Source organism: Hippopotamus amphibius, chromosome 12 (genome assembly GCF_030028045.1).
Source record: "Hippopotamus amphibius kiboko isolate mHipAmp2 chromosome 12, mHipAmp2.hap2, whole genome shotgun sequence".
NCBI classification, from domain to species: Eukaryota; Metazoa; Chordata; class Mammalia; order Artiodactyla; family Hippopotamidae; genus Hippopotamus; species Hippopotamus amphibius.
Window position 1 is genome coordinate 19,445,395 of NC_080197.1, and position 26,238 is coordinate 19,471,632.

At 59.2% G+C, this 26,238-nt stretch overlaps 2 protein-coding genes across 10 annotated transcripts; one reads left to right on the forward strand and one right to left on the reverse strand.

Moving 5' to 3' along the window:
* Positions 1-325: 325 nt before the first annotated feature.
* Positions 326-5,351, forward strand: EMILIN3 (elastin microfibril interfacer 3). Its single transcript, XM_057703567.1, has 4 exons — positions 326-507; positions 1,801-1,923; positions 3,073-3,296; positions 3,565-5,351. Exons 1-4 carry the CDS (start codon positions 341-343, stop codon positions 5,349-5,351), a joined length of 2,301 nt encoding a protein of 766 aa, XP_057559550.1. The 5' UTR covers positions 326-340.
* A 1,891-nt stretch (positions 5,352-7,242) lies between these two features.
* LPIN3 (lipin 3) lies at positions 7,243-22,609 on the reverse strand. 9 transcript variants are annotated; one of them, XM_057702693.1, is made up of 20 exons: positions 22,475-22,586; positions 18,525-18,959; positions 17,204-17,299; positions 16,058-16,323; positions 15,754-15,837; positions 15,121-15,241; positions 14,612-14,954; positions 13,747-13,846; positions 13,450-13,606; positions 12,965-13,026; positions 12,824-12,893; positions 11,132-11,224; positions 10,982-11,025; positions 10,151-10,289; positions 9,021-9,169; positions 8,733-8,819; positions 8,132-8,284; positions 7,793-7,907; positions 7,606-7,709; positions 7,243-7,400 (listed from the first exon to the last, which is right to left on the reverse strand). In XM_057702693.1, exons 2-20 carry the CDS (start codon positions 18,750-18,752, stop codon positions 7,256-7,258), a joined length of 2,556 nt encoding a protein of 851 aa, XP_057558676.1. In that variant the 5' UTR covers positions 18,753-18,959; positions 22,475-22,586; the 3' UTR covers positions 7,243-7,255. The 9 variants fall into 9 exon arrangements, with proteins under 9 accessions (XP_057558676.1, XP_057558675.1, XP_057558672.1 ...); XM_057702692.1 differs by having other exon boundaries at positions 12,965-13,058; positions 13,446-13,606; positions 22,475-22,585; XM_057702689.1 differs by having other exon boundaries at positions 12,824-13,026; positions 13,446-13,606; positions 18,525-18,723; positions 22,475-22,609.
* Positions 22,610-26,238: the final 3,629 nt, after the last annotated feature.

Genomic DNA, 26,238 nt, shown 5'->3' on the forward strand with positions numbered 1-26,238 from the left:
TTTGTAACCTCTCGCCCGCGGGCGGCCCCTCGGGCGTCAGCTGGGAGCTGGGGCGGGGGGCTGGCGACGGAGAGGGGGACGGCGGAGGAGAGCGACGCGGCCCCAAGTTTATGCTAATCCGCGCAGAGCCCGCCTCCCGCCTCCCCTCGGCGGCCCCAGGCGCGAGCAGCGCCGGCCACTCGGCGGGACGCAGCCGCCGCGAAGCGCCAGGCGGCCCGGCCAGCGAGCTCCGGGGGCCGCGACCGGCGGCGGGACCCGGGCGGGCGGGCGAACGGCGGGGCGGCGGGCGGACACCCGGCGGGGGCCCCGCGCGGGGCCGGGGGCAGACCCGGGGGCCGCGATGGGCCGCCGCCGCCTGCCGGTCTGGCTGTGCGCCGTCGCGGCGCTGCTCTCGGGGGCGCAGGCCAAGGGCACCCCGCTCCTCGCGCGGCCCGTGCCGCCCGGTGCCTCCCGCTACAGCCTCTACACGACGGGATGGCGCCCGCGGCTGCGCCCGGGGCCGCACAAGTAAGCGCGGGCCGCGCCGCGGGCGGGAAGCGGGAGGGATGGGCCCGGGAGGCGCTCCCACCTGCCCCGGCCGTGCGCGGGGGGCTCCGGGCACACCAGGACGAGCCCCCGTCCGGGCGGGCGCCGCACGCTCCGGGGGGCTGCGGGGCTGGCGCAGGAAAATAAGCCGAGGGGGCCTGGCGCGGCGGCTGGGGTCCTGGCAGTGCCCGCGGAAACCTTTCCAGCGAAGTAACATTTTCCAGCTGCGCTGTGTGCAGACTCCGGGCGCAGCGGACCAGGTGGAGGGAGAGGAGGGAGGGAGAGCGGGCGGTCCGCACGCGGAGCACGCGGGCCACCCCCATCCCGCGCCGGGGCCTCTCATCTCTCCCCTGCCCGGCCAGGTGGGCGATGGAGCCGTGCGCCCCGCGGCTCGCCCCCTCCCGCGGTCAGCCTGGACGCCCGCAACCCTTTGGAGGTCCCAGCGTGGCTGGGCCGCGGGGTCGGTGGGGGCTCCTGGGTCCTGGGCCCGTGTTGTGGCTCCAGGGCCCCGTAGTAGTCCACAGGCGGCCGGCTTATGGCAGGCGGCGGCCTCCCCAGCCCTTGTGGCCTCCCTTGCCTCAGCTTCTGGTCTTTAGCAGCTTCAGGTGAGCTAATGGCTCTGCCTGGGGCGCTAGCTGAACGTGAACTCTAGCTGAGTTTGAGAAGATTATAGGAGGTGTGTGCCCTCCTGCACCCATGGCTGACACTCAGTAGGCCTGGGCACATTAGAGCAGGCTTCCTGGAGGAGGTGGTACAAAAAGTGATCTGAGAGGGAGGAACCCAGGAGCGAAGGCAGGGGCGGGAAAACTACAAGGTGGGATGTCTTTCCCCAGGAGTCAGTTGGGAGGAAAAATGAGAAGTGTGGTCTCAAAGGCAGTATGTTGGGATCTCAGAAGCGTCAACTGCTGAGATGAGTTGAGAGCCAGGGAAGGAGGTGGAGGAGGGCAGGGAGTGGGGCAAGGCTCTTGGGGGAAATCCAGGGTGGGCCTCTTCCCCGGGCAGGGAGGGCAGCTGCGCTGGGCTCCTGGTTCATTCAGTACAGCACTTACTTAGCCCAGTGACCAACCCACTGGGGAGGCTGGAATTAGAGAGACCCGCAGTGGGGCTGGACCCTAGGCCAAGGGCCCTGGATCCCAGGAACAAGAAGAAGGGGCAGAGGAGAGATGGGAGTCTGGTCTCTTGCCAAGGCCCACAGTTGGGGGTGGGGGGAGGGGTAGACGCCTCCGCGGGCCTGGCACAGGCCAGCTATTCCAAGGATGCCACTTCCCCCTGCAGGGCCCTCTGTGCCTACGTTGTACATAGGAATGTGACGTGTGTCCTACAGGAGGGAGCAGAGAGCTACATAAAGGCTGAATACCGGCGATGTGGATGGGGGCCCAAGTGCCCCGGGACAGTCACGTGAGTGCACCCGCATCCCATCCACTCAAGATCCCGGGGCACAAGCCCCAGGCCTGCCTTCAGCCAAGGGCAGCAGCTAGCTCCACAAGGGCTATAACTCCTTGAACTCCAAAGAGCCTACCCCTGCCCCCACACAGGCCGGATGGAGGGGGCCGGGGGGGCCAGGGCAGGCTCAGGTTGGAGCCCCCAGGGGGACCCCGGGGAGGGCTCCCAGGGGAGAAGCGGCACAGGGCAAGGAAGGAGCAGAGGCAAAGGGGGGGGGGTGGGCACAGGGGAGAGCAGAGGGTCACACTGGCAATGGTTGATCCCAAAGGGGACCCTGGGTAGATCCAGGGAGGGTTGTGGTGACCGTGGAGAAGGCAGACCAAGGGTGAGAGGATGGGAGCCAGATTTCTGGGTCTTCGGCCAGATAGGGGGGCTGTGAGGACGTGCTGCACGCAGGCGTGCTGCACAGGTCTGTCCTTGGAGACATTCAGACGCATGTCTGAAAGCAGACCCGTTTGCTCCCACGTGTCAGTGGGTAAACAGGTCCACGGCTGAACAGGTGAGAGAGTGCCTGTGGTGAGTGCTGTCCCGCGCCCCTGGGTGTTCCCCAAAATCAAGGTGCCATTCTGCCAGCCTCTGGGACCAGAGCCGAATTCCCAGAGTAGGATGGGGATGAGGGGAAAGAACTATGTGGCCCCCAGGCCGTGTGAAGGGCAGCCTGCCTGAGCTCCACTGCTGTACCCCTCACCTATCCAGAGGGGAGGGGCTGGGGTTTTGTCAAAGTTTTCAAGGTGCCCCAAAGCCTGAGTGGAACTTCTGATGGCACTTTGAACCAAAGGGCATCCAAGTGGTCTTGGCAGTCTTGGGGCTAAACTCCCACTAGCCTTTTTCCAAGCAAACAGCGTGGGGGAGGGCTTGTACCTGCCCCCTCCCCTAATGCATCTCTGAGCCTCTGCAAGGCCTGCTTCCACCCCACTGCCCTGTGGCCTTAAGCACAGAAAAAGGAAAAATGCTGGCGGTGCCGTGGAGCCAGGAGCCTCTAGACCTTCTGCCAGTGTCTAAGAGTGGCCCTGGACCCCAGCCAGGGAGCAAGATCACCTGCCAGGAGACAGGAGCCACAGGCCACAGGTGCAGAGCCCTGCCCTCTCCCCGCCCCTGGCCCAGGTACCGCACAGTGCTCAGACCCAAATACAAGGTGGGCTACAAAACAGTGACGGACCTCGCCTGGCGTTGCTGCCCTGGCCTCGCTGGAGAAGGCTGCCCCGAGCATCTCACGGACCATGGGGCCACCCCACCTCAGCCGGTGCCTGAGCCTCAGATTCCCTCGGGGCAGGTGGGCCCAGGCCCCAGGCCCCTTCCTTCCAGCAGAGCCGCCCCCACCCCGCACGGTGAGTCTGCCCGTGGAGAGCCTCGCCGGGGTGATCGGGTTCCTGGGGACTGACCCAAGCTGGCTGAGCCCAAGCAGGGCTGGGGAGGGTGCATCTCATGCTGGACGTGAGGGTGAGCCCCCAGAGCCCCTTCCCACAGCTGGGGCGGGGGGACATACCCAGCGAGCTCAGCTTAGCACAGAACATCTCTCGGGGTGGCCCGCCAGCAGGACACGCTGAGAGAGCGAGGCCAGGGATGCCCCTGGGGTTCTCTCCTCCTCTTTCCCAGGAAGAAAAGGCCCAGGGCTGTTTGGTGAACGGCTGGAACGCCTGGAGGGTGATGTCCAGCGCCTGGCACAAGCATATGGTACCCTCAGTGGCCTGGTGGCCAGACATGAAGACCCCAACAGGATGAGCGGTGGCCCTAGGGCTCCTGCGGCCCCTGTGGGCTTCGGGGTCATCCCCGAGGGGTTTGTGAATCCCAGAGACAGAGCTGGAGGACCGCTCACTCCTCCCCTGGACGAGATCCTGAGCAAGGTGACAGAGGTAAGCAACACCCTCCGGACCAAGGTGCAGCTGCTGGACAAGGTGCACGGGCTGGCCCTTGGCCACGAGGCTCACCTGCAGCAGCTGCGGGAGGCGCCCCCGTCTCCGCTCACCTCTCTGGCGCTGCTGGACGAGTATGTGGACCGACGCCTGCGCCGACTCTGGGGGAGCCTGCTGGACGGCTTCGAGCAGAAGCTGCAGGGCGTCCAGAATGTGTGTGACCTGCGGGTGCAGGAGGTGCGGCAGCAGTGCGAGGAGGGCCAGGCGGCCAGCCGGAGGCTGCACCAGAGCCTGGATGGCCGCGAGCTGGCCCTGCGCCGGGAGCTGTCGCAGCTGGGTACCCGGCTGCAGGGCCTGAGTGTGGCTGGGGGGGGCAGCTGCTGCAGCCAGCTGGCCGTGATCAGTGCCCGCGTGGACAGCCTCGAGAGGAACCTGCAGGCGGCGACCGAGGCCCAAGGGGGCCACAGCTCCCCCGACGGGAGTGACCTCAGGCGCCTCTCTGCTGCCGTGCTCGAGGGGGGCGTGGATGGGCTGCTGGAGGGCCTGGAGACCATCAATGGGACGGAGGGCGGAGCCGGGGGCTGCTGTCTGGGGGTGGAGGAGGGGGGCTGGGGCGTGCGCGGCTTCCCCACCACGCTGGAGGAGCGCGTGCAGAGGCTGGAGGAGCGCCTGGTGACGCTGGCTGGGGAGCCCGGCCGGGACAGCGCCCCTCCAGGCAGGTCGGCTCGGCCCCTCGTGCAGACGGAGCTGGCTGTGCTGGAGCAACGGCTGGTTTCCCTGGAGACCTCGTGTACCCCCAGCACCACCTCAGCCATCCTGGACAACCTCGTGGCTGAGGTGAAGGCCTGGCAGAGCCGGAGCGAGGCCCTCCTCCGCCAGGTGGCCAGCCACGCGGCCCTGCTCCAGCGGCTCAACGGCACGGTGGCTGAAGTCCAGGGGCAGCTGGCGGAAGCCATGGGCAGCTCCCTGCAAGGAGAGATCACCCTACTCAAGGTGAATCTGAACTCCGTGAGGAAGTCACTCACGGGCCTCAGTGACTCTGTCGGCCAGTATTCTGACGCGCTCTCGGCTGCCAACACATCCCTGGATGAGCGGGAACGCAAGGTGGAGGCCGAGGTCCACGCCATCCAGGAGCAGGTCAGTAGCCAAGGCTCGCGGCTTCGGGCTGGCCACAGGCAGGTCCTGAGCCTGCGGGGGGAGCTGGAGCAACTCAAGGCCGGCGTGGCCGACGTGGCGGGCGGGCTGAGCCGCTGCCGAGACACAGCCCAGGAACTCCAGCTCGCAGTGGGCCACTTCGACCAGAGGGTGGCCCGAGTGGAAGGCGCCTGCGGGAGGCTGGGCCTGCTGGCTGCAGGCCTGGACAGCGCGCCGGCCGAGTCTCTTAGGCCCAGGGCGGGCCTGTGGGACCACATGGACCAGCTGAATCGCACACTGGCCCAGCACGCAAAGGACATCGCCCGCCTCCGGGATGACCTGCTGCACTGCCGGGCACAGCTGGCCGAGCAGGGGCGCCCGGAGCAGGCCGACTAGGTGGGCTGGACACGACCCAACCCCCAGATCCCGCCAACCCTGGGGACCCTCCCCCAGAGCCCAGCCTTGCCCAGCAGTGCCTCCCAGCCTCCCCTGGCCAGCACAGATGCCATTTCAGAGGGCCCTGAAGCAACAGCCTTGGTTCAGCTCCACCCGACTGTCCAGGTGCCGGACCAATATCCACGCTCAGTGCTGCGCCAACTGGACAATTCAGGATTGTGGTCAAGGCCGGTACGTCATGCCTGAAGGCCGGGGTGGCCCCGAGAGACCTCACAATCAAATTGCTGTTCTGCAGACACACCAGTTGGCACCCGTGCCTAGACCTCCAGGTCCCTTCTCAGACAGCAGTCTCTCTGCATCTCCATTTGCCCATGGACAACAGCCCCCAGCCCTTGGAGGCTTCTGGTCCCCCTGCCCCCTTGGCTTCTCTTCTCAGCCACCTGGGCTTGGTTTCTTCAGGAAGGTGGTGCCCACTGGCACTGTTCTCCCACCTGGCAGCTTTAAGGATGCTGTTTCTGAACCAAGGACCAGAGGTTTCCACCGCCCCATGGTTCCTTCAGGACAGAACGGAAACACCAGGACTGAGGGAAAGCTCTCTTTATTGCTTCTGGTCCTCCCCCAAGGTGAGGGTGTAGGCAGCTGTGGACTCCCGGAGGAAAGGATGGGGTCCAAGTGATCTGTTCGGAGACCCCTCCCACTGTAATTTATCCTTTTCTTCCCTTCCCCAAAGATGTTTTTAGGGTACTTTGGTCCCCACATGGTCTTCTTTTCCATTTGGGGGAAAATCTCCCCCCACCCCACGTCAGGGCCTCGCTCCAGAGGGTGGCCCTCATGTACGTCATGGCCTGAATGAGGCCAGACCCTGGGCAGGAGGCCACAGCTGGAGGGAAAGGGCTCCAGGCCTAGTTTCCAACATCCTTGGAAAACCCCAGCCCTGCCCGGATGTTCACAAAGTGGTGGGAAATTCAGGTACGACAACATAACACAAGCGTTTGTCTGGCCCGTGTGGCCCCCAGAGACCCATCCCTGCTGAGCCCCCCCCCCCCCCAGCCTCAGTTTCCCCAGGGCAGCTCGGGCCCGCCGGTGCTGTTCTGCAGGTCCTTGCAGCCCCGCCTCCTGGGTTCCTGACATGGGGTGTTCTGCCCTCCACTTTGGTGCTGTTGGGGGAGGGCGGGCCCGGATTAAAGCTTGTAGCCTGTCTAAAGGAACGTTCTTCCCCGAAGACTGGGAGGGAAAGGCCGCAGTGGGGCGTCGGCCCCGCTTCCCGCGGCAGCTGTGTGGGCGGGGCCGCGGGGTGTGCGTTAAGCCAAGCGGGAGCCACGCCCTCAGCCCAGACACTGCCCCTGGATCCCCCTCCCCAGAAGTCGGAGGGGCCCTGGAGCACCTGGGGCTGGGATGTGCCGAGACACCAGGCCACCAGCGTGGGAGAGCCGTGATGTCTGGCTCCAGAGCTGTGGGAAGGGGCCAGGGCTGTGCAGGGTCTAGCTTTAGCGGGTGCGGTCCAGGCTCCCTGACGTGGGTTGGGCGAAAATTTCTTCCCAGATGCTTGTCTGCCACCAACCCTTTCCTGGGCGTACAGTCCTCAAGCCTCACAGCGGCCTCTGACCTAGCAAGAGCTGAGGCAGGGCTCCAGGGGGACAGGGACAGAGACATCAAGGGTATGGCAGACCCTACAAGGACCCACTCATTTAGTGGCTAAGGGCAGGGCCACGCCGGGGCCTGGAGCGGCTGACCCACCCGTTGCGGCTCAGCTGGCAGAGGCAGGGGGCAGGGGAGGCTGTGACCAGCCCTCAGCCCCCTCCTCCCCTTCAGGGGGTTGCTCCTGCCAGCACCCAGCTTCCCACCCTGTGCCCCGGGACACACAGTCCTGGGCCGGGCCAGCGTGGGGGGCAGCCGGGGCAGGTTCAGGCCAAGGCGCTGAGGTCCACAGGGACCAGCGGCTCCCGCCAGTAGCAGAAGTTGCTGTATTCAGGGTTGGCCAGGTCTGCGCTGGGGCCACGAGACACAGGCGGGAAGAGGAGTTCGACCACCTCGCTGAGCCGCTCGTACCTACGGGGGCAGGAGGTGCCAGGCTGAGCCTCAGCCGCCACCAGCTGCAGCCTCCATCGCAGCAGGTGGAGACCTTGCATTCTGCCTGGGAGCCCTGGACCAGGGAGGGGGTTCCCGGGTGGGGGGTGTGCACTGGGCTCCGGGGAGAGGCTGGGGCATGGGGCCCCAGCAGGGCGTGGGGGCACGTGGCAGGGTCTGGCCTCACGTGGACTTGTGGTTCTTCGTGAGCTCCTGGCTGAGCTCTCCCCGGGGGTTGACTGTGAAGATGCGGGAGGCAGGCAGGCCGACCTGCCGGTAGGCAGTGACATCCTGTGGGGGCACAAGGAGGGGTCGGTGGGCTGGGAGGTGTGGAGCAGGTGGGCTCGGACCCACAGGAACCTGGCGACACTCACGTTGGGCCTATTCCCGAAGGCGGCATAGAAGGGCTGTTCCTGGGGCAGAAAGAGCTGCTGGATGTCACCCAGGCAGGCGATCTTGAACACCTCCGGCTTCTTCTCAATCACCTCCCTGCGGCAGCCGGGGCCGTGGGCAGGAGGGGGTTAGCAACCAGGGGACGGCAGGGTCAGGTGACACTGCTACAGGCGCTGACCCAGCAGACGCCCGAGCGAGGCCTGATGCTGGCCAGGCTTGGGCTGGGCTGGGCTTGGCTGGGCTGGCGGTGGGCCTGTGCAATCCCCCACTGGGCTGTGGGCTCACATCCCGCAGGGAGGTCGCCTGTGCAGGGTGCTTACCTGTGCAGGGCGGAGAAGAGGCTGCTGGGAGACAGCAGGATGGGGCCCTTGGGGAGGCCACAGCCCCGCTCGCTCACCCACTGCAGGTACCCCTTGGTGAGGTCAGCCATGCCAATGGCCCGTGCCGAGCAGTACAGGAACTTGTATCCATTTCTGGGGGTGGGACACAGGTAGCAGAGAGCCGTCAGAGACCAGCCGTCCCCATCTCACCTTCTTGGCTTAGGGCCAACTCAGCCCAACCCTGGGACCTCTGCAGGGAGGGGACTTAGGAGAACAGCTGAGCCAGGCCTGAGAGGTAGAAGGAGCCTGCAGAGTCTTAAGGCCCAGGTGCACCGGGATAGGTGAGGACTTGGGCAAGTCTGTAGGCTTTGCCTACAGCAGGAAGACCAGCAGCTAGACTCAGAGCCCAACCACAGCCCCAAGAGACAAGTCTTTCACAGGAGGACTGAGGGCCAGTTGGTCTCAGCGCTCCAGAGACCTGCCCTGGTCTCCTTTCCTGTGGGTCCCCAAGCCTGGCTTCCCAGGGCTGAGGCCAGGCTGCTCTAAGACATCTTGTCACTCCCTCCCTGAGGTCTCCCCCCAGCCCAGCCCAGGCACTCACAGGTGGATTTTGTGGTAGAGACTAGTGATACCCTGATGTGTCCAGTCTTTCCCCAGCTGGGGCAGAATGTGGCCCAAAGCATCCGACCTAGACCCACAGAGTAATGGTCACTCTGAGGCAGCCCCACGTGGCCCTCCTGCTCTGGGTGTGGCCCAGTGGGGCCCCATCCCCCACCCCAGGATGGCCCACTGGGAGGAGAGGGCCTCTCTCTCTGTCCCCCCCGCCCCAGCACAGAAAGAGGTAAGTCCCCAGGCCCTCCCTCTCCTGCCACGGCCAACCGGGTCTCACTTGGTGATGGTGCCGTCGATGTCTGAGATGACCACCTTGTCGTCCCATTTCCACAGGTATATGGTGGCCCTGCAGCGGCAGGTGCCCTGGTACTGGGTGGTCACGCTGAAGACCACATCGTTGGCACCTTCTTGCAGGTTCAAGTGCCGCTGAGGCCAGACAAGGGGGGAGCTGTGATCTGCCACAGCCAGACACTGTCCACCCACAACCACCCCACCCCCCAACTGTGGCCTTCCGTCTCCACAGGCCTCTCTTTCTCCTGTTCCTCCCAACTCAAGAACCTTCCTGAATTCATCAGAGATAGCCTGTGGGCAGAAGGTGGCCGCAGGGAGGACGTGAGGGGGTGCTGGTGGGGCCTGCCCAGCGCTGGATACAGGAGCTTTGAGATGAAGCTCAGGGACCAAGCCTGGCCCGTGACCCCATCCAGGTTTTGCAGGTCAGCCTCGGGGGCCGGCACTGCTCTGGGCAGACAGACACCCCGCTCCGCAGAGGGGGCCCTGTGGGCGTCTTCACAGGCAGCCTCCTGCCTGGGGCTAGGGTACCTGTGCCATTCCCTGCAGAGAGAGACCTAGCCCTGTCCTTGGTCCAAAGAGAAGGATCAGGGCAGCTCTCAGCACAGCCTGTGACATGGCTGACCCCGAGCTGGGTGTGAGCCCCAGGGAACCACATGGAGGGCAGCGACTCTGTACCAGGCTGGCCAGACCCTCCTGGGCACCTCCCCGACCACAGAGTCACACTCAGGAAGAAAACATTCTTATTACAGCAGCCACAGTTACTCAAAGATGTGGCTTGGGGGCCTGGAGTTGCCAAAGTCTGAGAGGCTGTCATCAGCATTTGATTCCTGTAGCTTCCGAAGGCAGACCCAGAGCCAACCAACCCGCTGCTGGCAGATATTTTAAGATGACATAAGAGGGGGCTTTTCTAGCGAGAGCATCCAACAGGGAATGGGCTGACATGTGAAGAAGTGGCACCGGAAGCTGTCCCTGGAGGATGCAAGCAGAGGCCAGCAGGGAGGCTGCCACGGGGATGGATTCTGGGCTTTGGTGAACACAAGCTGTTCCTCAGCTGGGCCCCGAGGCCACAGGAAGAGTTATCTCAGCCCCGTCACCCCTGCACCTGTGCGTACTTACGATCTGACTGGAGGAGAGGCGGAGGGACTTCTTGTAGGTAGGAGCATGGGCCGGAGGCGAGAGGGGTGGTGAGGGGGCCTCCAGGATGACGGGGCTGTCGGGGACGTCGTCCTCACTGCTCAGGGCTTCGCTTTTCTCCCTGCGGGCAGCCCGGCTCTCAAGCCACTTCCCCCAGCCAAGGCCTTCACTCCTGTAGATGGCCACCCCTCGCCCAGGCCGCGAGGAGCCTGCCGCTTGTCTGTGCCCCTCTAGGGACCCCTCCCTCTAGGTGCCACCCATTTTGGGGGTGGCAGCAGGCATCCGGATACAGGTCAGTAGTCTACACCCAGAAAGGTGACCACAGAGCTGGAGCGGAGACCCAGGGTGCTCTCCACAGCCAGGATGCTGGTACCTGCTTTGAAAATGTTTACCGGAAAAATCTAGAATCGCATCTTGGCCAATCCCACCTGCTGTGGGAGCAGTCAGCCTGTCCTTGATCACCCTCCACCCAGCCCTGGACATTCTGGGTCACTTCGGACGTGAAAAAAGGATGCAAGGTCGTCTGGCCCCTGGCGGAGAGGGGAAGCCCTACTTCTCCTTAGTACAGTAGCCCCTTGTCTGGGCCAGGAGCCTGGGTACCCGTTCCAGCTCTGTCACTTCCTGGCTGCGGGACATCTGATCATCTGTGAAATGGGGACATATCCCAGGAAAAAAAAAGGGGCGGTGTAGAAGTGATTGTGGAGTGACAGAGACCCACGGCAGGGGAGGGGTGCTGGCTCCCTCCCCACCCACAGCGATCTTCCCTGCGCTCCAGCTCCAGCTGCAGAGCCCCAGCCGGGAGAGCCCACTCACCCCCGCTGCTCCCGTGCTGTGATTTTCTCCCTCTGGGCACTGCACTGTGGGGAGAATGTCCATCTAGTGAACGCCATCTCCTGCCTGTGCTGGCCCTGCCCTGTGACCATGACCCCGTGCTGGCCCCGCCCTGTGACCATGACCACCTACCTCCTTGGCTGGAAAGTCCCTGCGCCGCCAGGAAAACCACCACCGCCCTCCCTTTCGGGGCATCTTCTCCTTCTCCAGCTTGTCCACGGTGCTCTGCGGGCAGATGAAGGCCATGGCATTTTTTTCCCACACCACACAAACCCACCTTACATCGCCCTCGGGGCCCCCATGAGCCCAGAGTCTGGGGCTGACCCTACAGCAAGGAGTTATTAACGTTTGGAGGCTAAAGAAGCATATTCACCCTCATCTTGGGATTCTGAGCAATGATTCACAGAGATAAGTGTGGGAGAACAAGGGCTACTTCTGCCCGCCTCCACCCCACCCCAGTCCTGACCCCCCAGCTCTAGCCCAGCCTTGGCCTGGCCCCCAGATCTTGTGGATCAATCTCCCTACTCCAGTAGCTGAAGGCAGTGCTTTGGGAGTTTCTCAAGATCTGGGTCTCCCTGCACGATGCTACCAAGTGGCGGCAGGGACAGTCTCTGGTTAGTACCACCCTCAACCTCTAAGACCAACATGGGCAATTCTAAGGTCAGTGATCTACCCCATGAACAGCCTTCCTCTCCACATGTTACCATCACTGTCTGGTGGGGACAACATGACCCTGTGAAAAACTCTGATTAGGTTTGTGCCAGATAAACCCAGGGGGAGCCCAGACCCAGGCCCACCTAGGAGACACATCAGCTTCCTGCAAACACAGACAAGAGAACCCACGTCAGGAGGACAACAGCCAGGGTGTCCACCTGGGCTGGGAACAGGCTGGGGGAGTGTCCCCTAAGGGGTGGAGCTGTCTGGGTAAGGTGAGGAGAGCCAAGCGGGGTTGGGAGGGGACCCTCTCTCTTCCCACAGGCTCTGGGTCCTAGCTTAGCCCCAGAGCCAGCCAGAGGACAGAGCTGAGTGTCACCAACGGGAGGCGCCAGCTGTCAACATCAGGCGAGCGGTGTTCTTTGGGCAGCCTAACCAAGCTGACAGAGGTGCGCCAGACCAGGGTGGGGCCCCGCCTGGCTCCCAGAGGGGCAGAAGGGGCAGGTGCAGGTCAGCCCCGCGCAGGGTGGAGGTTCTGGGAGGGACGCTACAGGCGGGTCCTCGCCAACTCATCCTTCAGACCTCTGCCCAGCGGGCACCTGCTCAGCAAAGCACATGTTGGGGGCTCTGAAAACACCTCAGACCTCTCCTTCCCAATACTCACAGTTGAACTGTGTATTCATTTGGCTGAGTCTTTGATTAACTGTCTTCCTATGAGGGCATGACTGTCCCCGGTCAGGGCCTGGCACACAGCAGGTACTCAACAACTGTGTGCTGATAAAGCAAGCACCGCAGCCCAGGCTGGAGAGGGTCTCAGGGGAAGGTGAGGGGTGGGACCTCCGTCTCCTAAGACTGTCTCGCAGATCCAAAAACACCCTGTTGAAGGCACGTCCCTGTCACCTCTGGTTTGTCCTGAATTCCTCTGAAGTAAAGTCCAAATCCAATCCAGATGGATTCAGATATGCCAGGAAACCAGGGAAGGGGGGTGCTTCGTCCACACCGCCGGGGGCGAGGCTTCAGGGGACCCGGATCTCTCCTCCCAGAGTGGGTCCTGCAGCCCGTCAGCCCCAGGCCCATTTCAGCCCACCCTCTGCTTCCTTGCCAAGGGTCCCCCTACCCCAAGGCTATGGCCACTTCCCTCAGGAGGCCCAGGGGTGCTCTAACCATTACCTTGGGCAAATTTTTCTGGAAGGCTTGCAGGGAGAGGATCATGGGGGCAGCTACAGCCCAGTTGTAATGCCTGCAGAGACAGATGGGGGTGTTAGGGCCGTGGACGGCGGGGCGACCCAGCAGCCCAGCCCCAGTACCCACTTCTCGTTGATCTTCACCACCAGGTTCGGGTCGTCCAGGAGGCCGGGGTTTTGGACAAGGTCCTGGTAGGAGACGATATGCTGGCTGAACTTCTCTGGGTACAGAGGCAGAGAGCAAGGGGTCAGGCTGACACATCCCACGTGACCTGCTACCCCGGCCCCTCCCGACTGCCCCACCTCTGCCACTCGGGCCTCCTGCGGCTTTGCAGGGCTCCTCGCTGGCTGGGGTTCTGGCGCCTGCTGGTCCCACCCCAGGGACTCGCCATCCTGGATTCACAGGATAAGTCCCAGCTTAGCGTGACTTTGCATTTGCTTCATAGGGTCTTGGAGATGCCCAGTGCCTGCTGGCCAAGGGTGGGCTCCACAAAGCCCAGCCTCACGCACACCTTCACTGCCCCACCCTCAGGGGTCTCCCCTCCCCTCTCCCGCCCCCTGGCCTCAGTGACAGTCCTCAGAAGGGCGGGAGCCACAGTCGAGCATACCCACAGAGATGCCCCCGCTGCCAGCCAGGCCCCCACAGAGGGACAGCACCACCGTGTCCGCTGTGTCCACACTGGGCTCTGGCTCCTGCTCGGGGCTGCAGTCCCCCAGGGACTTCTGGCTGCTGAGTTCACCGCACGTCCTGGCCCCCAGCCCACAGCCGCTGGGGACAAAGGGACCAACAGTGACATGAGTACAGAAAGGCTGGGAAGAGGGGCCGGAGCCCTCCCAGGCCCTTGATAGCTGGTCCCCAGCCCCACAGGCCCCGATCCCAAGACACCCTGGTGTCTAGAACCCAGGCACCTCGGGGGGAAGTAAAGGGCTGCATTCTCCGAATCCAAGGAGGGCAAGTCATCCAGGTAGATGTCACTGGGGCCCAGGTGCTGGCTTCTCTTCAGGGAGCCTAAGGGCAGAGGAGGGGACATCTGTGGACCTAACACGGGAGATCTACTGTTGCGAGCAGTGTGCGTCCCCCTGCCTTTGAGCTCTGTAAGGCGGCACTATCCAGCAGAACTTTCCGCAGTGCTAGAAAGGTCCTATGTCTGCACTGTCCAATAAGGTAGCTGCTGGCCACACAAGGCTATTGGGCATATTTAAAATGTAGCGTGATGGAGAATGGAATTTTAAGTGTCATTTACTTTTAATTAATTTAAATGTAACCTTAAATAGCCAGATATAGCCAGTGACTACCCATCTGGACAGCAGAGGGATGCCAGCTTCCCCTCCTAACCCTCTCCCTGGCCTTGCTCAAGACATACCAGCTGCCTCAGTTCCTAGACATGAAACCTCTTCTCCTCATGGCCTTGACACACACGGTTCCCTCTGCCTACAGTTCTCTTCCCCTGGTCCTCACGTGGCTGGATCTTTACGGCCCATGTCTCAGCTCAGGCATTACCTGCTCAGAGAGGCCTTCCCTGGCCACATGATTTAAATAGCCCCCGTCCCAACCAACGATTCTGTTCCGCGTTCCCCTCCCCCAATGTCATGCTCTTCCTGGTTTATGACTGTGTCATCTGTCTGCTCCACTGGACTGTGAGGCCTATGAGGGCCAGGACCAGCTACAGCGTCCGGCCCACAGGAGGTGTTCAAACATGCTTGAAATCCCAGAGTCCACCCCGGGGATAACGTGAGCCAGGGAAGCCGTGGGAGGAGCCCAGCCATCACTCACCTTTCCTCCTGGAGACCCCATCCAGCTGCGCGGTGTGAGCGGGGACCTCCAAAGCAGCCCAGCTCCACGACTTAGAGGGAGGAGGGAGGCCTGCATCCCCGGAACACTGTGTCTTGGCTTCCTCTCTCTCGGGGGTGGGGAGAGGGGGACCCACCAGAGTGGGTGCCTCCGTGTCAGGCTGAAGAAGGTCAGTGCCAGCCCCTGTTTGCAGGATTTGGGTTCCGGAAGGGTCCATGTCAACCACAGAGGCGGAGGGGGTGCTGGGCCCTCCCTGAGGTGGAGAGGCTGTCCTGGAGCTGCCGTCAGGGACCACTGAGGACGCGGGCCACTCCGCTTTGCCCACCTTCAATCAGACAAATGGGGGAAGATGGGGGCGGGGCAGGGTCTGACTCCCACACCCCGCAAGGTCTCAGGGAGGTGGCCCACGTCTCAGTCACTCCAGTCCTGACCCACAAGGGCCCCGGAGCCCCGGAAAGGTAAGGATGGGGGGTCGACACAGGGGAACTCACCTTAGGCAGCCTCCCCCAGGCCCACTGCACGTGGGACTCAGCTCTCAGGGGGCTGGCTTCAGGGGTCCGTACCTCCAGCTCCGAGTCACTCTTGGGGGATGTTAGCTCTCCCGACGAGAGGCTGCAGGAAGCAAGAACTCAGAGGCCCCCTAAGCCCACCTGCCACCCCTGCTGCCCTCCCTGGCCTGAGAAAATTTTTTCTATAACATGATTTATGCCTGTGTCAGATCCAGAATATATAAGGAGCTCCTATAAATCAACAATAAGAAGGCAATCCAGTAGAAAACAACAAACAATGGGCAAGGTTGTGGCTTCTTAATGGGTGTGAGGTTTTCACTTAAGGGTGATGAAGTTTTGGAACTAGATAGAGGGTGATGGTTGTACCACATCATGAATATACTAAATGCCACTGAATTGTGCCCTTTAAAATGGTTAAAATGGTAAACTTTATGTTATATGTATTTTACAACAATAAAAATAATGGTTAAAAGACCTGAATATTAACTTTACAAAAAAGAAATACGAATAGCTAGTAAACAATAAATATGTTTCTATTCATCAGAAACATGTAAATGGAGACCCCTCTGAGACCCTGGCCTTGAGTCTCTGCCTGCAGACCACCTGGATTCTCACCTGGCCTGGGGGGGCCACTCTCCATCAGAGTAGGGGTAGATATCTTTGGGCTGCGGTGAGGACTCTCCTTCTGGCTGGACACTTCTGAGGCGCCACAGGGAAATAAATGGTCAGTGACAGGACAAGTGCCCTGGGCAGGGCATGGAAGCCTGGACATCAGGGGCTTGAGGAAACAAAACAACTAAAGCCCAGAGAGGTCAAGGACCTTACCCAGGGTCACACAGCATCAGCAGAGGAAATTGTGCTTGAACTCCAGTTGGCATTCCCACATCCTCAACCCCTACATATCCTGGTCCCTACATACCCCGGGGGCTCCAGCCTCGGCCTTTCCAGCAGGGACAGCTCACTCTCAGAGCCTGCCTCTAGCTCCTCTGAACTAGAATCGGCCACCACCGCATCCTCCTTCCGCCTGGGTTTCCTCCTGCGACGCTTCTTCTTCCGCCCCGTGGAGGCTGTGCCCGCGATGCTAGCCTGAGGCTCGCTGGCTGTGCCCAGCCGGGAGTCCGAAGGGAACCCAGACAGGCCCCCCCAAGGGATGGGTGATGTGCACAGGCGGGGAGGCACATCTTCCTGTGGAGCAGACCAGGGGCAGGGCTGAGGGGGCTGTAGCTGGGGGCAGGGGTCAGGAAAACAGGCGTGGAGGCTGGATAGAGGCGGCGGCAGCATGACCTTGTAACTGTTGCTGGCCTCAAAGTTCCCTAACAGAGACAAAGCAGCCCCAATCCGAGGAGTGCGTGCACCCCTGGCAGCCCATGGCAACCACATGGTCCTCTCATCTCCCCTGCCCACACCTACCACAGCAGACAGCTACTTCCCCTTTAAGACTCAGCCAGGTGTCACCTCCTCCAGGAAGCTTGCCCTGACTTTCCTCGGGGTTCAGTTCCAGCCCACTTCGCTGCAATAACCAAACAGCTTTCACCTGTTGTTTACCTGTCTGTCTCCCAAGCTAGTCTGGGAACCTTCTTTTTAGGCAGGGGTCACCACTCATCCAGGTCTACCGCAGTGTCTGACATACAGTAGGGGCTCAAAGTTTCTCAAACACTTTAAACACTTCTACTGGCTTCTTCTGGGCCCTGCCTCCCTTCTGCAAACACCCCTCTGCTCCTCCCCCACCCCCACACTCCATATTCCAGCTGCCCTGAGCGGCATCAGATCTAGAACAAACTATCTCTTGCTTTCCAGTCCCAGCCACTGCTCAGCATGCTGCTCCTCTCAGAGCTGCCCAGGGAGGGCCTCCTTTTCACCCTTCAGGGGCCCAGCTCAAGTGTCTTCTTCTGAGAAAACCTCCCCAAGAGAAGCGTCAGCCCTTCCTGCCTCCCAACCCCCACATCCCTCCCCAGGTCCCACCAGCACAACCTGATGCCCCTGCCTCCCCACAGTGGGGACAGTGACAAATGCCCAGGCCCCGCCCGGAGGGAACACCAGTGAAGAGACAGGGCCAGGCACTCACCTCATCACTCTCCAGCTCCTGGACGAAGAAGGCCTCCCCATTGTCCCCCAGCTTCATGTGCAAGTCCACCGGCTCCCCGTTGATCTCGATGTCCACCTGTAACGGGACATGGTGGGGCGGGAGTCCCCACGGTTGGCTCTCATTCCCTTCCTCCAGTCCACTGGCCTCCCAGCTGGTCCTGGAGACACAGGCTCCCTGCTGCCCCAGAGCACTGTACTTTCTGGAATTTTCTTCCCCCTGACCTTGGGGCACCCCCTGCTCCCCACTCTGAGGGTCTCTGCTCACCATCTCAGTATTCTTGTTTATGCATTGGTTTCTGTGTTCCTCTCTCTCCCACAGCCCATAAGAACACGATCCATCTTGTCACTGTGTGTCCCCAACCCCCAGGGGAGCGCCCAAACATTTGTGGATGACATGAATACAAGGTAAGAATGACCTTTTCCTGGGCACTTCATCTTGTGTGTTACATAGACCATTTCATTTAATCTTCACAACAACCCCTGGCAGTAGTTCCCATCATTATCCCCACTTTATAGATGAGGAAACTGAGGCTCGGAGGGGTTGACTAATTCTCTGGGAATTACTATGAACCCAGAAGGTCTGAGTCCACAATCCAAGCTCTCAACCACTTAGCTATGCTGTCTCCCACAAGTTTACACTCTCCTATTAGGATTCTGGAAAGTTCACAGTCACCCCAACATGAAGGAGGTTTGGGCCCCCCAAAGCTCTACTCACATACCAGAACTCAGCGCTAACAAAAATCTGTCATGTTAGCCTGAGCCTCGAGAAGATGGTGCCGGTTTCCTAAGGGGGAGGAACTAATTTTTGAGTATCACCCCCATGCCTGTCTCTGGGACAGTGTTATCAGCTCCTATTTAATCACCAGGCAGATGAGAGAGTGCATCCATTTGTACAGGTGAAGCAACACACAGGTAAGGTCTCAGAAAGCCGGAGCCAGGACTGACGGCCCTAGCATGGAGACTGCCCTGCTGCGCTGCTTCCAGGGGAAAACAGGGACCATCTTAGACCAAAAAACCCCAAACCAACCCAAAACCTCCCAAGAAAATGAGGAAGCCTGGGTGTTAGGATTAAATTAAGAATGAATGTAAAGTTCTTAGCATTGTTCCTGGCGTATAAAGAGTGCGCCATAAACGAGAGTTATGTAACTATTGTATAATTACACAAAACTATACAATGAAAGGAAAAAAAAAAAAAAAGAAGCCTGTCCAGAGGACACATCCCCGCTGCAGGGAGGTTTGGGTCCTGTCCTGGGACTGCAGTGGCTGCCCCAGCTTCCAGAGCCCGCCCGGCCAATACGCACCACTTTCTCCCGCGAGCGCAGGACGCCCAGCTTGCCGAAGCGCACGTGGAAGGGCGAGCACCGGAAGGAGCCGTCCGCCTGCCTCACCACCAGCACGTCGATGCCACCGCTCAGCGTGGCCGGGTTCAGGCCCCGGTACAGCCCCTTCACCGTCCCAAACACGGTCTCCGCCAGCTGCCCCACGTAGTTCATGGCTGTGCTGGTAAAGGGAGGCTGCGCTGGGACCATGGCCTGGGCCACCGCGCTCCGCTGTGGTCCTCAGCGCACCTCCACGGACGGGCAGCAGTGACGGGGTGGGTGGTGCGCCTAAGGCTGTGGGTTCTAATCCCGACCCGCCGTGGGGCTCTTGGATGACCGCCTCCCTTCTTCAAGTGCTGATGCCCACGTCTGTCACATCAGGGCACCGGGTAAAGCCATCCAGGGCGCCGGGAGCCTCTAAATGCCATGAGTAATGACAATGACCTTGGTGCTCAGTGGCACGGCTCATTTCATCTTTACAACAACCTGCCAGGCTGGCCGAGCGAGTGTCATTATCCCTATTTACAGACCAGCCAGCCGAGGCTCAGAGAGGTGGAGTGACTTGCCCACGATCTCACCACTAGTCAGGAGAGGAGCCAGGATTCCCACCCAGGCCTGTGTGATTGCAGAGCCCTCAGTTTGGACCACTGGGATGGCCCAACTGTGGGGACAGGCACCCCACCCTGGGGTGCAATGAGGGGCAGCCTCATGATAGATCAGGCCCAGGGCCCTACTGGGTAACAGGTGACTGTCTTGAAGGCTGATCTCTTTCCAGGAAGTGGGGAGGAGGGCGCCTCAGTTTTTCTATCTGAGAAATGGGTTCAGCTATCTTGCTGCCGCCTGGTTCTAGGAGGTGGAAGGGACCTTGCTGGGCCACTATGGCTAATTTGTGGGGGACCAGGAGTGGGGGTACCCCAGGTACCCAACGTTCTGCCCAGCTCTCAGATGCTTGCAATAGGGCACCCCCATAGCTGGGCCCAAACTTCAAAATTTAAGGCCCAAACTCCAGAAATCCTTCCTGGGACATGTGGGAAGCCCATCCATGGCCACTGACCCCAGTGTCTCTAGGGCACAGTTCTCAGCCTTGACCCCCACTCCTCAGACCCACATTCAGGTATTGGGCTGGCCCCTGGCCCATCAAAGCTGTTCCTTCTTCCGCCAGCCAGACCAGTCCCTCCAGCTTTCCCACACCAGGCAGAGCCGGGTGAGCCAGAGGCGGGAGCTGTAGCAGCTGCGGAGAAGAGCCTGGGCCATACGAGAGCCACCTCCACGCTGGCATGGTGCCCGTCCCACCAGCTTCAGCTCATCACCCCTCCCCTGCTGGCCACGCCAGTGGCCTATAACCTTCTGGCTGCTAGGACCCAAACCATCCTACCTCCACAGGGCACTTCCCTCTGACCTTGCATCAGAACCCCTGGAGGTCCGCCTGCCACACAAGATCACCCCTCAAAGAAGTCAAGTGACTTATCCAAACCCTATGAAGCCAATAGGCTGTAGATGGGGGAGGGGGTGATGACTCATATCCTGGTTTCCTGATTCCATACCCTGGTTCCTTCCTCTCCATGGTCCCCAAACCACACCACAGTGGTCTGCAGAGAGGGCTGCCCAGCTCCCAGCCCACCTCTGCACAGCCCTGTAATGCCTAGCCACTCAGAACGTGGTCCAGGGCCCAGCATTACTTGGGAGCTGATTAGAAACGGAGAGCTTCACAAACACAAGGTCCCATGAGAATCGCTAAAGTGAAAACTTGAGATAAAAAATGAAACGCTTCGGACCCCGAACATGTCACTCAAATTGAACACGTCTTTTGTCTGCAAGGCACCTGCTACGTGGTAGGTGAAAACTCCCACTTTGGTTTCTCTGTCCCTCACACCAACGTCTGAATATAGGTCTGGGGAGACAGACCGACTGACAAGGAGAGACATGTGGTAGGCAGGGCTCTAGACCAGTGTGCCCAGAGAAAGCAGAAAAGACTCCAGAAGCTTCTAGGAACATGAAGGAGCAAGCATGCGAGGGGCACACCGGGAGTGGGGGCAAGGTTCTGCCCAGGTGGTGGCCCTAGCCTGAGCCATCTGCCCTGCTGAGAGCACAGGAGCATGTGGTGGGCGGGTGGGGTGGGGGTGGAGGAGACAGGCTCAGCTCCACCCACTACTGAGTTTTTCAACTTCGCCAACCACTGCTGTTTGGGGCTGGATAATTCTTTGTTGCCGGGTTATAAGACATTTAGCAGCATTCCTTGTCTACCCACTAGATGCCAAGTGGAACCCTACCTCCAGTTGTGACAACCAAATTGTCTCCAAACTTTGTCACACGTCCCCTGGGGGACACAGTGGCCCTCAGTTGAGAGCCATGGAAACAGCAGAAAGAGCTGAAGGGCAGAGGGGGCACCTGGGTCCTACTCTGATCCACCCATGGAATATTCTTGGGCAAGTAACTTGCTGGCCTGTTTCCCCTTCTAAGAAACAAGGCCTGGGTTTCTCAGACCTTCTCAGCTCTAATGTCATGGGAGCCTAGAATTCATTCCTCTCCTTGCTCTTCCTGCCCCATGAGTGGATGCCCCCGTCTCTGCCTGCTCAGCATTTTGGAGAGGAGGGGGAATCCTGTGAGCCATGCCTTGGGCTCCTCTCCACTACCTGCACCCATCCCTGAAGGCATCTCCTGTCCCCAGGACCAGCTCTGCCTCCTTGGTCTGCTGCAGATGGAGGAGAGCTCTCCCTGGCTCCCCTATACCACCCTTCCCACCCCCCAAAACGAACAGGTCTAAAATCAAACACTTCATCTTCCCCTGGAGAACCTGGTCAGCTGAATTCCTCTCAGGACTCATCGGTACCCCTCCCTCCCAAGCCTCCTGAATCCTATTCCCCAGTTTCCTGCTCATCTGGCCTTTCCTTTCTCCTCTGGCTGCCTAGGTCAAGGCTTTATGACCAATGCCTAGATCCTGGGTGGCAGCAGGCACTGTGGTGAAGGCACCAGACTGTCTGGATTCTAATCCCCTCCCTGACACTTACTAGCTGTGAGCCTGGGCAAGTCACGTTACCTCTTTGAGGCTCAGTTTCAGCCTCTGAAATGGGGTAACATTAGGGATGCCTGAGTAATTCACGAGATAGTTCATAGACAGCAGTAGCATGCAGTAAACGCCCACTCACGTCACCTAGTAGCAGCAGCCCCACTCACCCAGGCTGGTCCCGAAGGCACAATAGGTCAGATGCCAGTGCACTGCCCCTGCCCTGAGTTTAGACTTCTCAACTTGGCATTCGAGGCCCTGCGCGATGGTGGCCCTGCTGTTTGCTCCAGGTGGGCCTCAAGGGCCCACTCTGGGAACATCCACACGCCTCCCAGGCCTGCATACAAGCCCACCACTGGGAAGCCAGACCAGGCTGCCCTGGGTGTCAGCCCCCAGCCTTTCTGGGCTCCCAGATGAAGGCAGGGGTGGGGGTGTGGCTCTCCACCTAGGACCAGAGGGAGCCGGAGCATCAGCACTATTGCCCTGCAAGGGAGACGCTCCACCCACGGTTCCCAGCAGCCTTCGCAGCTACTGCATCTGCCCTGCCCAGTCTCAGGGCAGGCGGGCAAGGGTCAGACCCTGTTTTGCAACTGACGACACTCAGTACCAGAGAGGGTGGGTATTTTCCCCAAGGTCACACAGTCTGGAGTGAAGTTGAAGTGAAACTTTTCCCCTGAGAGGTTTGCACATTCTCTCCCGATCCCGTATGCTGGATGTCCGGGCGGGGCCTGCAGCCGCTGGATCGGGGAGAGGGATGAAGGGAAGCCGGCCCCTCAGGCCCGGGAACGGGAAGGAACGAGGGTCAGATGGCAGGACGGATGGACAGGGCAGGGCGGGGCGGGGGAGGGGTGCCTCATCTCCGGCCCTGGTTGGGCCCTACCTGGGGAGCTGCCCACTGGACTCCGGACCCCGGAGCCGCCGCTTCTACCTGAGTGCCGAGTCAGCCGGTAGGTGTCTTCGGCCCCGCAATCACTAGGCACTTCCGGCTCCTCTGGGACTGGGTGAGATCCCGGTTCCGCCCCTTCCACGAGCCAAGGGCGGCCTCTGCAGGTCCCAATCCGTCTAGACTCCACCCCCAGCAAGGAGACCCCGCCCCTGCTCAGTCCGCAAGCCCGAGGGCGCCCTTTCACCTATGGAGGGAGGGGCGAGGCCAGGCCCCGCCCACTCCGGCTCCAGCCCGCCCCGCCCTGCCCGGCGCCCTGGCGTTCCTGGATGGAAAGTCCCAGGAGCCCGCCACCAGCCCCAGCTCCGGGAGCGGCGGAAAAGCGGGGACTTTCGAATCGAGCAGACCTAAGCCTTCCTGGCTTTGCTCGTAGCTCGCTGTGTGACTCTGGTAAATTCTTTCCCCAAGCTGACCCCATTTTTTCGGCTTTGTCGAAGGGGATAGCCACCTTGCAGGATTTTCGAGATTACCTAAATGACTTTGTGGGGCACCTGGCACTCAAAAGCCCCCTCTTGGGGGCAGCGTGGACTCCCACCCCCACCCCCAACAGCCCCCCGCCCGAAGGCTGGACCGGACCCTCGTATCACACACACTCACATAGCCCACAGTTGTAATTTCATATTCGCTGCAATAACTATTTGATTATTGCCTGCCTCTTTGGATCTGAATTCCGTGAGAGCAGGTCGCGTTCATCCTTATACCCCAGTTTCCAGTTTAGTTCTGACATACAGCAGGAGCTCAATAAATGCCCGCTCTCCATTCCATACAGCTGATGCACTGGTGGAGCGGAAGCGGGCTCAATACCTCCACCCGCCAGCGGAGGGCAGGCGATGACAAGCCTTCTCGCCGAGCTGAGCATTCTCTCCGCCCGCACGCGCGCGAGGGAAACAGGTAAGCCCAGGTGTGCGAAGATTTGAAGGATTGATGGACCAGCAAGCCCCGGGCGAGGTTTGGGTCAGGCAGTTGTTTTATCCTTTGGAGCTGTGGTTCGTGGCTTGTCCTGGACCAAAGACGTCTCCGACAACCTGTGAGGATGTACGGCTCCTGCTAAGATGATGCTCTGAGAAAGGTCGGGAGATGAGGAATTTTGCTGTAAAGAGGGAGGGAACCAGGAAAAGTTCGGAGGGGTGGGATGCAATGGCAAACAGGCTCAGAAAGTACTGGGCGGTGGGGAGTGAGAGGTGGCCGCTATTGTTCTGACTCAAGATGACAGGACCTGGCTGGGAATGACTGGCCTCAGTTGTCATTGCTTTAGCAAAAGTCATGTGGTGTCAGTCCTGAGACAGGACTGTGTCTGGCTGTTAATCTCAGAAGAGCCCTGTTGGGAGCAGAGCTATTTCAAGGTGGCCAGAGGGCAGAGCCATGACACAAACATGTCTGTGGAAGCATTGTATATAACCACTATATTCGACAGTGAAACACTGGAAACATCAGGAATCCTTTAAGGGAGCCTGGGAGGGAAGGAAGGAGAGATCAGAGATTATGGCTACAGATGCCACAGTAGTAACTCTACCTCTTTGAGCCTCAATTTCCTCATCTGCAAGATGGAGATAAAATCTACCTTGCAGGATTTTATTGTGTGGATTAAACAGAATGAACTAAATCAGTGGTTCTCAACCTTGGCTGCACATTGAAACCACTGTGCCATTGGCAAATACTGATATCTGGGGTGTGGGGGTTAAAACAAACAAACAAACCTGTCCAGGTGATGGTAATGTGCAGCCAAGGCTGAGAACTACAGAGCTAAATAAAACGCTGAAGACAGCGCAGGGCACACACTAGGTGTTCAACAATGTTTAGCACATTTTTTTTTAAAATGGAGCACACATTGTTTTCATTGTTTCTTCTTAGAGAAAAAAAAAAGTTGATATAAAGATTGTTGCAGAAATTGGATTTCCGACAGGCTTGTTTCCGGAACAATGAATCATCTGGGATTTGATGCTTATGGGGGTGGGGAAGACAGGAAGCCTCTAGTATGACTTGTCCTAACACCCAGCTGAGATGAAGGAGGCAGGGACCACCCTGTCCTAGCTTGCATCACCATCTCTGAGGCGTACTTGGAGCGTGCGAGCAACATGAGCGCTTGTGTTTGGCCATTTCTGGGGTTAAGGATAGAGGCAATGTTCTGTTCTCCCTCACCGGTGGTGGGGGGTGGGGTGGCGGCGCTTACACCACTGTTTGTTCTTGGAATAACCCATCAGTGCAGGGGGCACTCCTTTATGGAAGTTGGTAGCCATAGGTGCTTTAAGTCACAGAGCCAATGATTATTTACTGTGTCCCACTGCTTTCTTGCTGGGTGAACCCGGCATGAAGTGGGAGGACCCATTCGCTCAGGCCTGCAGCTGTGGCCACTTGTCATGGGCAGCAAGACTGGCTGCAGGAGCAGCTCCTCAACCACTCCTGGTGGCCCCCGGTGAACGTGGGAAGGGAGGCAGAGGAACCTGCACCATCTCCCTCCAGGATGCAGGCTTGTAGGTTGCCTGGCAGGCAGTTGATGTCTGGCCAGGATGGTCAGATTTAGCAAATAAAAATAAAGAATGCCCAGTTAATTTTGAATTTCAGATAAATAACAAAAGATTTTTTGGTGTAAGTATGTTTGGGACATACTTATATTAAAAGAAATATTCTTTGGCATCTGAAATTCAAATTTATCCTTTATTTTTCCTGGCTGAATCTGGTATCCCTATGCCTGGTCAAACAGCCAAGGAGTACTCAGCACATGGGGTTTGCAATGGCCTCCTGCTTAATGTTGCCACATGCAGCTTCCACCTGTCAGTGCCCTGCTCCAGAACTATGTGTGGCTCCCAGCTGCTTCCATAGAGCAACTTGGACTCCCTGGCTGCTGTGCTGGGCTTTCCTCTTCTGCCAGGCCAGCTGCCCTGCTTGGGCCCTTTCCCACGTCTGCCCCAGCTCATGTTTTCCCTGCCTGGTGTGTCTCCTGGCCACTCCTGGTAGCAACTGCAAACACTTATTGAGCACCTACTGGGTGCAGGCAACATGCTGAGTTTTTCATTTGCATTGTCTCGTGATTGTCGCAAAACCTAGTACAGGAGGGACAGTAGTTATCCTATTTTACCAGTGAAGGAACTGATGCTCTAAGACATGACTCTTTTTTTTAAATTGAACTATAGTTGATTTACAATATTGTGTTAGTTTCAGGTGTACAGCAAAGTGATTTGGTTATATATATATATATTTTTTTTTCTTTTCCAGATTCTTTACCATTATAGGTTATTACAAGATATTGAATATAGTTCCCTGTGCTATACAATTAATCCTTGTTGTTTACCTGTTTTATATATAGTAATATGTATCTGTTAATCCCATACTCCTAATTTATCCCTCTCCCCTTTGATAATTATGTTTGTTTTCTATGTCTGTGAGTCTGTTTCTGTTTTGTAAATAAGTTCATTGGTATTATTTTTTAGATTCCACATATAAGTGATATATAACATTTGTCTTTGACTGGCTTCACTTAGCATGATAATCTCTAGGTCCATCCATGTTGCTGCAGTTGGCAATATTTCACCCTTTTTTATGGCTGAGTAATATTCCATTGCATATATATACCACATCTTTATCCATGTGTCTGTTGATGGACACCTAGGTTGCTTCCATGTCTTGGCTATTGTAAGTAGTTCTGCTATGAACATTGGGGTACATGTATCTTTTTGAATTAGAATTTTCATCTTTTCTGGATATATGCCCAGGACTGGGATTGCTGGATTATACAGTAACTCTATTTTTAG